Genomic DNA, 12,808 nt, shown 5'->3' with positions numbered 1-12,808 from the left:
ATGAGTTGGTTTGGATCAGCATCAGAGTGGAAGGAGGGACTCTCCTCAAATGCCCGCAGCAAGGTGGAGGACCTTGAAAATCAGGTAAGTTTCACCCTTACATCAAATTATACACGACCATACTTGAGATGCTGGGGAGAGTTGCCATTCCATAGCAACACCAATATAATTTATATAGATGTCCCTCAACTTGTTCCCCACCCTCAGGATGGGGGATGCCAAACTGCAGAAGGGCATAATTCAGGCTGCAGATCATCAGTATTATGTTAAAATGAACCTAGGGCCACAACAGCCTCACTTGAGATAATGTTCTGTATGCTAATGGTCCATATTTTGCTGTAGCTATTGTGGAAAAAATAATACCTGTGTAGTTAAAGACTGCTCATGTTAAATCCATGTACCGTATCTATCAGACTAAACTTCCCTCCAGTCTATTGTATACAGTATGGTTTTCTTTATGTCACATAACTGTATTCAGCCTAGTCTTTGTAAGCTTTGTAAATTAGCATCAGTTTCATTTCATTTGTCAGTAATGTACACTAATTTTAGCAGAGCACTGTTTAATTTATTGCAGGCTACAGTGTTTCATACTACTATGTACCGTACTGTGTATTATACTGACTGGTAATTTGAAGTTTTATGTGTATTTTGTCCCTTTTAGGTGGAGCGAATGAAGAAGGAAAGAATTCAGAAACAGAACCAACTGGATACTCTTCAGCAAGCCTTGGATAATCAGAAAAGAAAAGTACAGTATTTAATTTTATTTACTTTCATGCAGTCAATAAATGCCTTGTTACAGTAACTGTATAATAGTGTTGATATAACTATATTTTGTACTACAGAAAGAACTGCATATCCATAGGGGAACAAAAAGGCGAGTGAAAAATTGTTGAAGTTGGGGGTTGGAATTTCCCTCCTCCCATAAGTTTTCAAGGTATAGACAGTGATTTTTGCTGTATTGTGATTCAGTCAGGAAGAGTACTGATACAGTTATATACAGTACAGGTACACATATACTGGTTTTACAGTTTTTTATGGTATACAGATAAGAGCCTACTATAATGTCATGGAAAATACATATGTTCAATTTGTATGTTGTAAGCGCTTGTACTCATCCACATGTACTGTATAATTAATACGATCATAATGCTAAGTTAACATTTTACCTTTGTACCACATGATACTTATTAACTGTGGAAACATTTGCTTCGTGCTGATTATTGGCCCAAAACTACAGCAGATGTATCATTCCTGTGAGAACCTTTAGTTTGAAATCTTTGCTTTCGGTAATTTGTGCCTTTATTTTTTGATATCCCAGAATGATGAAAGTACGAAGGAGCAGCAATCCCTTCGTAAAGAAATTGAGCAGCTAGAGCGCAGTTGTGAGCATCTCCAGCTGCAGTTACAAAAGGGGCAGCATGACCATATAACCTCCAGCATCACCTTGCCTCCACCAAGACAAACCTCCTCCACAGATGCACAGTCAGGTGATTTCCTAGCCTACAGTTCTCATTCTGTTTGACAAGGAGAGTATGTTTTCACCCCTGTTTGTTTGTTAGTTTGTTTGTCTGTTAGCAAGATTACTCAGAAACTACAAGTGAGATTTGGACCAAATTTGGTAGGTAGATAGCCCATGTCCCAGGGGACAATTGATTAACTTTTGGGACCGATCTAGATCATATTACAGATTCTGGATCCGGAAAACACTTTTTGTGAAACCCTAATCAGTGATGAGAAAACCTAACCCATTACGAAGATCGGTTTGGAAATTATGTTTCCCTTGTCAGTGAGATGTGCTCCACTGAGTGCCCCTCTAGTTATAATTGGTTTGTCTCCACCTGACATAACTGAGCAGTTCCCACAACTTGAATACTGAGGTGTGATCTCATGAAATTCAATAAGCCACAGTAATAAGGTAGGAATGAAGCTCCTTAGTTATCAGATAAATTGGCCGCTAAATTTAACTATATGACCTTCAGCTGGGGTATAATAGGTTAGGGGTCTATATCAGGTTAGAGAAAACACACTACGCTATTGGTCAAAACATGAATGCAATAGACAGAATGAAAAAGGGTAACTCTAGGGTAGTTGTCAAAATGTTCAAAGCTTCAGGGTATGTAGGTGTATTATGGTTGTTTTTGTTGTTGCCCCAGCCTTATCTTAAGGTGAAATTGGTGAACTGTAGGCTGAAGTTGCTCCTTTCCTGCAGTTCACCATCTTCTCTTTAGAGGAAAGGGAAGGAGTTGAAGAGTGTTTATGTAATTGGATTTATTGTTATCACTGCATGAAGGCAACCCACTCCACCACTTGTGAGGGTAATAGCTGATTTAATTAATGTAGCTACAGTAGAGGACACATTGCTACACTAGATGAAGTGTGTGGTTGTGAATGCATGTAAAAGGAAGGGAAGACCTTTGCCTGTAGTATGACCTTAATGCTCATCATATGCCCAACAACAGTTAGAGTTTGTGCTGGCCCATCCTCTCCCAACACATACAGAATCTCAGTTGTCCTTTTTACATAGTCGTTACCGCCATGGTTGTTCAATATATATATGGATGGGGTGATGAGAGAAGTAAAAAACACGAGTAATGGAGAGAGGGATGGCGTTGGTAATGAATGGTGATGGATGGAATATCTCAAATTTGTTGTATGCTGATGATGCAGTACTGCCTGGAAGTACCGGACAAGAACTTGGTAGCCTAGTGCAGAGTTTTGCTAATGTCTGTGAGCATTGTGCCTTGAGAGTAAATGTAGAAAAGAGTAAAGTGATGGCTATTGAGAGAGAAGGTGACTCCCAGTGTGATGTTACAGTGAATGGAGAGAGACTGGAATTGATGAGAGAGTTCAAATACCTGGGTACAGTGATAGAAAAGAGAGGAAAATGTGCAAAAGAAGTTGAAAGTAGAGTGACACAGGGAAGAAAAGTAGCTGGTGCAATGAAGGCCTTGATAAGAAACAGAGGCTTGAGTGTTGCAGCTGCACGAGGCTTACTTGACGGAGTGTTAGTGCCAGCTTTAATATATGGATGTGAGACTATGGTGTGGCATGAAAATGAGAAGTCAGGAATAAGAGCAGTGGAAATGGGACTGCTGAGGAATGTATGTGGAGTGCAGAGGGGGGATAGGATACAAAATACTGTAATGTGATTCGTGAAAGGTGTGGAGTGAGGAAGTCAGTGGACGCCAGAATCGAAGAGAGTGTACTGAGATGGTATGGTCATGTGGAGAGAATGGATAACAATAGGGTGGTGAAAAAGGTATATCTGAGTGAATTTGAAGGAGGGAGGAGGTGAGGTAGGCCAAGGCGAAGGTGGATATATGGTGGATGAGTGTGTGAGGAAGAGAGGTGTGGAAGTCGGTGAGGCTAGGGAACTGACAAGAGATTGAGCTGGCTGGATGAATGTTGTGAGGAGAAGTGCATGATCAGTGATTTTAGCACCCCTTTTTAACGTGGCAGCATCCGGCTTGACTCAGTCGGATACGTTTGTGTGAAGCTGCAGAGCTTGGTGAATGTTTTTGGCGTATGCGATGGAGCCAGGATTCCAGGGGCTTGAATGATGAATGAATGGAAGCATTGCCTATTGGATTGGGCAGATTTGGGCTGTCTGGACATTGCTACTCCTCATCCTGCCCTTGGGTGGGAAAGGGGGTCTGGATGATGATGATGATACCCTCTGGTGAACAGATACTTTTCACCCCCCCCCTCCCTAGAAGGGGTCTGAAGGTGGTACCAGACATACTGGGGAGAGACTGAACCTTGATGAGATGCAGCTTGTATATGTGCGTGGTAGGGGTACATTAAATGCTATTGTTATAGCTAGTCAACCAAGAGGCAAGTCCTTTAGGGGGAAAGAACTCATATCTAGTTCTGTGAGGGTAGGGAGGCTATTTAGAAAGGTGCTTAAAGGCCAGTGAGAAAGCAAGGAATAGGAGAGTGACATACTCAAGAACATGATTTTTCTCTACTATGACTTCATTTCCACAGAGGAATCATTTGAAAGCCTTCAAAAGAAAGTGGAAGAACTGATGCGTGAGAATAAGGAGCTGAAGTCGAAAACAAACCAGCCAATGCAGTCCCAGGTATTTCTTGATTAATGCATAATAGTTTTCATAGTAAACCTTACTGCTTCTTGTTGCATCTCTATTGTGTATATTTAGTTGATGTACAATAAATTTATGGAAATGATGTTACTGTATTTTTTATGGCATATATTTCTTGTAAGCATCATCATTCCAAGTTTCCAACTCTAAAAGATGGGGTGAGATGCATCCATAAACAATGAATTTGTATTAATGACAGGTTTCAGAAGCTCCCAGTGTTAGTACAGCTAGTGGCTCTCAGGAAAAGGATTTCTGGGGCAGCTTTGGTGAGAGGAGCAACAATGGGAGAAGGAATCAGCGCACCCCCAGCAAAACACCCATAAAGACAGCCATAGAAACAAGCCAGGAAAATCCCTTCAGGGCTCCATACCAACCCGAACAAGGAAAAGGTAACTAACGTCATTTATATTAATTTAAAAGATGATGGAGTTGTGTACTCCATGTTGCATTTTTCTAGCTCTCTCATCATTATTATACCAGTTCATAGTTCCACCAAAAAGGTAGCGTGAGGCTTTTAACAATATGTCGGTTCCTTAATGCCTTTTTTCACTCTAATGATACAGTGAGGCTTTCATCATTACATTAGTTGTCTCTCACTCAGCTTAGGAATTACATACTTGGACTGATAGAGTTAGACACTCATTTAACCCCTTCAGTCAGAGGAGTTTTAATTTTATTCTTGCTGACAGTGGGCAGTTCTGTATTGCTTAGGAAATGCAGTCTTGGGCTTAGGAGAGTAAGTAGAAAAAAGGGTGCCAGACCCATGTGTCCTTTGTACATTGTTCATCATCATGGCCTCCCCCCCCCCTACTTTAAATGAGGTGATGAAGGATCCAGAAACAAGGAAAGAGAAATTATTAAACCAGGAAAAGTTTCAACAGCTTGCTCATCAAGATGGCCCAGACAGTCTTTGACACATTATTGACATTCCCAGAATGTTATTGCCACCTTGCATATTTTGTCACCATCACATTCTAGCCATTATTTTCAGCTAAAAGACTGGGTTTGTGACAGGTACTAGTGCAAGTGAGGAGCTCCCACTGAAGAGTGCTTGCCGGCAGCTGTCCTTGACGTCTTTACCAAGCACTCCAGCACCCTCTGATGAGTATACCAAACAACTTGAGAGGATAATTGACCAGTATAAAAAAGAAGTAGAAGGTACGTTTGGATGCTTCTTTTTCAAGATAATAAACATACTTTAAGTACCGTAAGTAAGGGCTGAGTACTAATATATCATAGCATTTTACATACAGTTGCTACTGTTGTTGCTGAGTATCTTCAGTCTGTCTGGCTGAGCAGTCCCATCAACAGCAGGCAAGCAGTCATCCCTGCAGGGCAGTCCCATACAATGAACTGATGTTCCCTTGTGGGCGACAGCACCTCGTCAGTGCGAGGGGCATGGAAAAGTGTGGAGGTTTTGTTCCTGGATGGATGCAGCATTTGCATCTGCACCCAGTTAACAGGTGCACCATGGTTGGCCCCACGTCACCCAGCTGTTTGGTTATGTGGTTGTCAGTCAGTGCTGTAAATGATAAGGCTTATTGCTCAGTGTACAGCCACCTGAAGTAGAAAGGAGGGCCATAAAAAGTGACAGGAAGAAAAGGAGAAATAGGAAGTAAGGAAGGACAAAGAAAAAGAGCGATAAATGTTATGAAGTATGCAGTTTTAAAACAAGTGAGTGGATGATGGTAACCACCATCTGCATGTAGTTGCCATTGTAAAGTGAGAAAATTGGCAATTTGGTGCTGGAGAAGGACAACTTAATGTGGTGGCATTGATATAACTGGATTGTTCAACTGACTGGTCATACAAACCCCCAGATTACTGTATCTCCTTGTCCACTGAAAGGAAGAGGATTGCTTATTTCATTTTGTTTTATTAATAAAGGCTCCAGCACTCTTGCATGCATTGGCCTTGGTCACCTAATGGCAGCTCTTCACACTGTTTGGTCTCTTGCAACCTCCCTATTCAGTCCCCTATTGCGTAGGTCACACCCTGTGACCTTCTCCCAGGTCTTTTTTGGTCTGCCTCTCACAGCTCTCAGTGTTCACTTTCCTTTCCTTCAGCACCTAGTTTTCATCTTCCACTCTCAACATGCCCAAGCCATATCAGTCTACCCCTCCTCATCACAATACAGTTCTAATATATTAATGTCTCATTCTTCTTTTCAACTCATCAATCGCAGCCCTAACCGCCCCAGACCTCTCATTCAAGGATGCGCTTCACATCCATCTAATCATTATCATTTCTGGATGTTTGAACCTATGAATATTCTCTTCCTTTACTGCCCAGGTTTCAGTACCATACAGCATTACATTCCATAACACATTCTGCATATACCTTAGCACAGGGAGTGCCCTCTCGGTGTCAGGAAAGGCAACAGCTCCTTGAACTTCTGCCAACAGCTCATTACCACAGCCACAGAGCTAGCATCAGCCCCAGCTCCTGCCTGTAATATGTCCCCCTCAAAACAAAACTCTTCATTTAGCTACTTAAGAGATTCTCCAACAACATCAATCTTTTCATGCCTTTTAATCTCTGCATGCTTTAGTCGACACACCACACACACAAAATCAGCATTATTTTGCAACCTACCTGTAATATCACCACATTCCATATGAACCTACTTATCACAAATACTGCACAAGATTGAATTACTTCCCACACCCTTGTGGCAAGCTGCACATGGCCACACTCCCTCTGCTTGGACAGTGTACCACCACCAGCCCTTAGTATCATCACTTTTGTTTTATCTGCATTTATTCTGGGTTACTACCCAGTGTAGTTAATGGTTTCCTGGTGTACAGGAAACCATTTTGCATGTCACTTACTGTAAGGTCACCTATAAACAGAAGGAAGAGGAAAGAAAAAAAAGAAGGCAGGAAGAGAGGAAAGGGCAGTCACCTGAGAGCAGCACTACATTGAGCGAATGGATGGTGAGTGCCCCTCTTTATATAATTTGCATTTCATATATTTGTTAGGTATTTAGTTATTAATTTATTTATTTTTCAGCCCTGACAGCTTCAGTATCAGCAGCACCTGATGTAACAAAACTTAAGCAAGAAATGGTTGCTCTTCAGACAGCTTTAGATAAAACCAGTGCAGAACTGAACACAAAGGAAAGGGAACTGAAGTATGCTAATGAGCAGTACACTTCATTTAAAGCAGCTGCTGAAGAAGCCTCAGGGAAGGTGAGAAATTAACCAGTATATTACAATAAAGTGTCATTGTTTACAAGATTTTTATTTTCACTGATCTAAATATGATGGAAAATCAGTGTTGCTTCCTTGTTTGTAAGGTATATATTTTCATTGACCTTAAAGCAATAGAAGATCAGTGTTTCATCAGTGAACTGAACTTCATTTTATTTTGGATCCAGACTTGGTTTAGTTACCAGTAGAGAAAATAAAACTTTCAGGGATCCAGTCCTGTGGTCTATTTACAGTATGGTATGTACATTTTATTGGTCAACTCAGGATGTTAGGTAATTAGCATGTTCCTGGGAGTAAGATGCCTGTGTCTGATGTCTAGTGGTATACCAGTAATGATAATTCTGGTATGGGGAGTTTTAAAAGGAAGCAAGCACAGTATCATTTTAATTTATTGATTATTCTATCTATCTATAGCCCGACGCCCTAATCCTGCAAAGGGTGGCCGCGGACAAAACGCCTCCAAGTCACTCTGTCACCCACCATTTGACTACCCTCCCCCCAACTCACCCCCCCCCCTCCCTCATATACCTCTCAACTCCATCCCTCCACCTCATCCTCAGTCTGCCCCTCCCTCTCCCTCCCTCCACCTCACCTACATACACCCTCTTAGTCAGTCTTTCATTCTCCATTCTCTCCACATGTCCAAACCACCTCAGTGTATTTCTAATCTTTTCAACCACATTATTATTATGATTATTAATAAGCTTAATAGAGACTGGTGCTCATGAACCTGTAAATGTTATGTATTATGTTGACCAGTTGGAGAAAACAGAGCAGCGGTTGCGGACAGTACAGAGTGAGGCTGATTGTCAGAGACATAATGCTGAGACAGCCCGCAAAAGTCTTGAAGACAAGCTCAAAGAGCGGGAGAGAGAACTAAATGCTGACCTCTCACGAGCACAGAAGGACATGGCTGATATGGGTGAGTGGTGATTGGTGAAGTTTCATTGTGATACAGATACATAACTGTTGAATTTATTAAAATCAAGAAGGACTAACTTAACTGTTAACCTCTTCTCTGTGTTAGTGTTTTTTCTGTTATATTCTTTCTACCAACAAACAGTTTTATGAAGGTCATGAATGGCCTCTCTCAGTGAAGGTGTTAAAATCACATACTTGTATAGTATGTATATTGTGTGTTCAGGTGATAGAGCAATTTCTTTCTTGTTTTTACAGAAAATCTAATTCGAGATCTGAAGACCAAGCTGCAGCAACAAGAAACTCATACCCGCAATACACAGAACTCCATGCAGGCCTCACTGGATAAAGCAAATGCTCAGGTTTGTGAAGCTTTTAGTATATGTCTTGAGTCTGAATGTTATGGTATAAGTTATGCTTTGACATTTAATTTATGACTTCAACAGATGATAATGATCCTCTAATGATAGTTACTTATTTTCCTCAGGTATATTTTATATAGGAAATTTTGAAGGATTGGTTGCAGTTCTTGGACTGTCAAAAAAGTTATCAGTGTTTATGTTGCTACAGTATATTTTATGGACCCATTGAAAGTAAGAGAACTGTGCTTTATTTTATGGTGTTATGAAAAGTCCTTTTTTTATATATATACATGCTTGTGATAAAAATAAAGGACAGCTCCCTAATCTTCCTTAGGACATGAATCAAAGAAGAAAGGGCACTCCTTTTACCTTATATTATCCTTTGCTCTTTCCTCCTTTCTGTGGTGTAAGAGCATTGAGACTGCTTGTAAAATAGTTAGGCAGTGGGGCACAGCATTCCAGTGCCTGTATAGTGAAAGAGGTAATGTTAGCCTCCATTCTGGACCTCTCATTAGTTTTGAAGGTACTGTACAGGGTTGTGCAGATAGTATTATTGATTAACATGTGGGCTTCTGCAGTGGTGGTGATGGTTGTCGAGTAACCCTAGTCTGTCTGACTGAGCAGAACCATCAACCGTAGGGAAGCACACTGCCCCTGCAGGGCGGTTCTGCGTAGTGAACCAATGTTTCCATGTCGCAGATGGTGCCTCGCCACAGTGAGGCCACAGCAAGGCATGAGGAAAAGTATGGAAGTTTGGTTTCCGGGTGGATGCCACATTTGTGCCTTTCCTGCTAGTTAACTGGGGCACCATGGTAGGCCCCACATATCCCTGTTAGATAGGTACCATATGTGGTTACCACTCAGCTTTCTAAATGGTTTCATGGGTTACAGGAAACCATTAGGCTTGCAGTTCAGTGTAGAACCACCAGAAGTGGAAAGAAGAGCAATAAAAAGTGACTGGAATGATGGGAGAAGGAGGTAGAGAGAAGAGCAGACATAGTAAAAGAGTGAAAAGGGTGGAGGACAAAGGAGGCAGCACTACATCAAGTGAGTAGATGATGATCGCCACCATCTACTACCTCCCACAGTTGTAATAAGGGAGTGTTGCTGTTATCTGTTACTGATTTATTTTCAGGATTAGCTAAGTAAGGCAGCAGTACAACTTCATAATCTTATTTTTCAGACATCATCAGTTGAGAAAGAGTGGAAGGCATGTGTAAGCAGATGTAACCAGCTGGAGGCAGATATTGCTAAGTTGGAGAAAGCAGCAGAGGAAACAGCCAAAAATTTGAACCAGCTTCGTCAGGACAAAGAGATGGCAGCGGCACAGGTATGTACCTAATATACTTTGGCAGTTATCCATCCCATTTGTATATTTGACCCTTATGAGGTGCTGGAGAGGAGTGCCTTCATGTGGTGGCACTAATATAACTAGGTGGCTCCACTGCTTACTGCTCAGTTATGCAGTACAAACACTTCTCAGCCTCCTCTCTATCCCCTGAACAGAGGACGGGGAGCTGCATGAGAAGGTTAACTTTAGCCTGCAGTCCACTGGCTTCATGTTCAAATGAGCCAGGGGATACAATAGCAACAACTCTATACTTTAGATGTGGAATGCTGATTGCGATGGCACAAGGCAAACTGACTGAGTCTGACTGTGTAAGGAGGCATTGTCGAATCCAGATTATCTTTTACATTATCTTTCTTAGCATCCCAGCGATAATTCCCACCCATGTTGTGGGATGAGGAAGGATCCATAAACAGAAAGAGAGAGCACAAGAGTATTAGAAATATTTTGCCTAGTTGGATTTAATGTACTATGTGTTTCTGTTCATATTAATAAAAGTGTGGTGCAGAAAAATGTGTTGGAGCAGGATCAAAGCGATTGTAAAAGTTAAGTACTGACAGCATGTAGAATTTATTAGTTCTCCTACTGTTGTGTTTATACTTTTCCTGGCATTCGGGGACCTACCTCACTCATCCATAGCTGGAAGAGAGGTTTTGATGGGGATGGTTGACAGCATGTGCATAATGAAATCATCCCTCTCCCAACATGTAAAGGACAACAGTTTTCACTGTCAGATACATAGTACAGTATTGCGTTATTTGAGTATGGCTTCAGTGATTTGTAAATGACTGTCTGCCACACTTTACTGTTCATGGAGGTATTATGTTTTCCACCTTGTACTGTTTTTTCCTTGTTTTACTGCCTCACATCATCTTTTTGTGGAAAAAATATGGTCAGAATGATGATGATAATTATGTATGCCATACTTTTGCAGGCTTCGGGGTTGAAAATTAAGCTAGATGCAGCTGAATCTTCAGTCCAAAAACTATCAAATAGAGTTGAAGCAGCTGAACAACTGGCTGAGAGTAGGAAGCTTGCATTGGAGGAACTGCAGACAGAGAAAGAAAAGGTAGGTAGAGTGGTTATTTTTTTCAGTCTTTTTCCACTTCCTGTAGCCTGAGTGGAAATAGCTGTAGAAAATTTCAATGAATAAGTTGTGTCTATATAATTCGGTTTACAACATGATGTTTATACTCTTCCTGTTGCTTTTCTTCAGTGGAACTAGCTACAGAAAATTATTAATAATATGTTAAGTTGTTTCTATACAGTTTACTGTACACCTTAAGTTTATACATTTGCTTTTGCTTTTTGTGGCATAGTGGGTTAGAGCACTCTGACTGAAGGGTTGGAGGTTCGAGTCTACCCAAGGGTCATTGGTAGAAATCAGGAAGGGCATCCGGTCATAAAATGCTACGCGCTCCAAAACCAAAGTCCTCTACCCGGGGGCAACGCCTTAGCCATTACTGAAAAAGGGGACACAACGTTATTTTAAAAAAAAAAAAAAAAAAAAAAAAATCTTTACAAAATTACACTGAAGATGTTTTTCCTACCATAAACTGTATCAGTCAAATTTTCTCTAGTCTTCCAGCATACTTTCAGGCAAGGATTTTAATTCCATATGGTGCTTAAATTCCTGCCATTTGTTAACACAGATATTCACATTAGTACCTTGCTTTGAGGTGGTTTGGCCGTGTGGAGAGGATAAAGAATGAGAGACTAATGAGGAGAGTGTATGTGAGTGAGGTGGAGGGGAGGAGAGGGAGGGGGAGGCTGAGGATGAGATGTAGGGATGATGTGCAGGGGTGTATGAGAGAGGGGTGTGTGAACTAGGGCGTGGACAGTGAAATGGCGGAGGACAGGGCAACATGGAAGTGATTTGTTTGTGGCCACCCCTTACGGGATTAGACGTCTGGCAATAGGTAGATACAGTAGGTAGATAGACCTTACTTATCTTTGTCTCCAACATCTTTATGTATTTTGCCTTTCATGTTATATGTATATATCAGCGGTTCTTATATGACTGCATGAAAAAGGTTGAATACAAGCCATTTATATTTCTCTCTTTGGGGACATGAAGGAGATGAGGTTAATATGTTGGGCATGTACTATGTTTTAGATCACAAAAGAAGCTGAGAATGACAAATCAAAGCTTAACCTAGAAATCACTAAGCTGCAAGAGGAACTTAAGGCCTCTGAGGGCAAGCGGGAGGAGACACTAACTGCACTGAAGGCAACGACTGAAGAATGTGACAAGAAACTGGCAGGTAAGTTGATGCCACACATGTTGCATTATTTTCAGTGTGGAAGTTTTGTTAATTTTATAGGCTGATATAACTCTTTGTTATAAGTTACCTAAGTAATATTCTTTTGATACTAATGTACTAAGTTCATAGCATCATATAGAAAACCTTTAATTTCTGTTGCATCCTGCAACTCTGATTAGCCAGTTTTCCCCAAGTTACTGTTTTGGATGTGTGAAAAAAGAAAAATGTGAAAAATAAAAATGAGAGATTATTTTTACATATCCCTAACTTATAATGAAGACTCTGCACTTGGGTACTTTTACTGATTTCCTTATGTCTTCAGAATGCCTTGATAAGACAGTAATAAAGTTCTGGTAGGAGGAAGCCGTGTGCCAGTGTTCAGATTCAATAAGTGACTGTAGATTTATTGATTATATAACTGCTGCCAGAGACATAATGCATTCTCCTACAATGCAGATTACTTGAACTACAGTAGCCTTGTGTCCCTCCCATGCCCATAGCTTTTAGGAGCGAGTAAGGAGATGATAAAGATCTAGGTATTTTTGTTTGTGTTACCTTTATTGTAGGTAGGTGGGGGCGCCCACCATCCACTCACTCAATG

At 41.0% G+C, this 12,808-nt stretch overlaps 1 protein-coding gene across 1 annotated transcript in view; it reads left to right on the top strand.

Annotated features, from left to right (window-relative positions):
- LOC145407867 (uncharacterized) overlaps positions 1-12,808 on the top strand; it is a 35,135-nt gene continuing 22,327 nt past the window's right edge. The window contains 12 exon segments of the mRNA XM_080278725.1: positions 1-84; positions 662-745; positions 1,319-1,487; positions 3,988-4,104; positions 4,316-4,492; positions 5,118-5,261; positions 7,116-7,294; positions 8,075-8,237; positions 8,492-8,595; positions 9,779-9,925; positions 10,878-11,012; positions 12,060-12,207. Coding sequence (XP_080134851.1) covers positions 1-84; positions 662-745; positions 1,319-1,487; positions 3,988-4,104; positions 4,316-4,492; positions 5,118-5,261; positions 7,116-7,294; positions 8,075-8,237; positions 8,492-8,595; positions 9,779-9,925; positions 10,878-11,012; positions 12,060-12,207 — 1,651 coding nt within the window.

This window comes from Coenobita brevimanus, chromosome 8 (assembly GCF_032717465.1).
Source record: "Coenobita brevimanus isolate Jiangsu-jjx chromosome 8, ASM3271746v2, whole genome shotgun sequence".
Classification (NCBI taxonomy): domain Eukaryota; kingdom Metazoa; phylum Arthropoda; class Malacostraca; order Decapoda; family Coenobitidae; genus Coenobita; species Coenobita brevimanus.
Note: the sequence above shows the minus strand (reverse complement) of the source record. Positions and strands in the feature narration are given on the sequence as shown.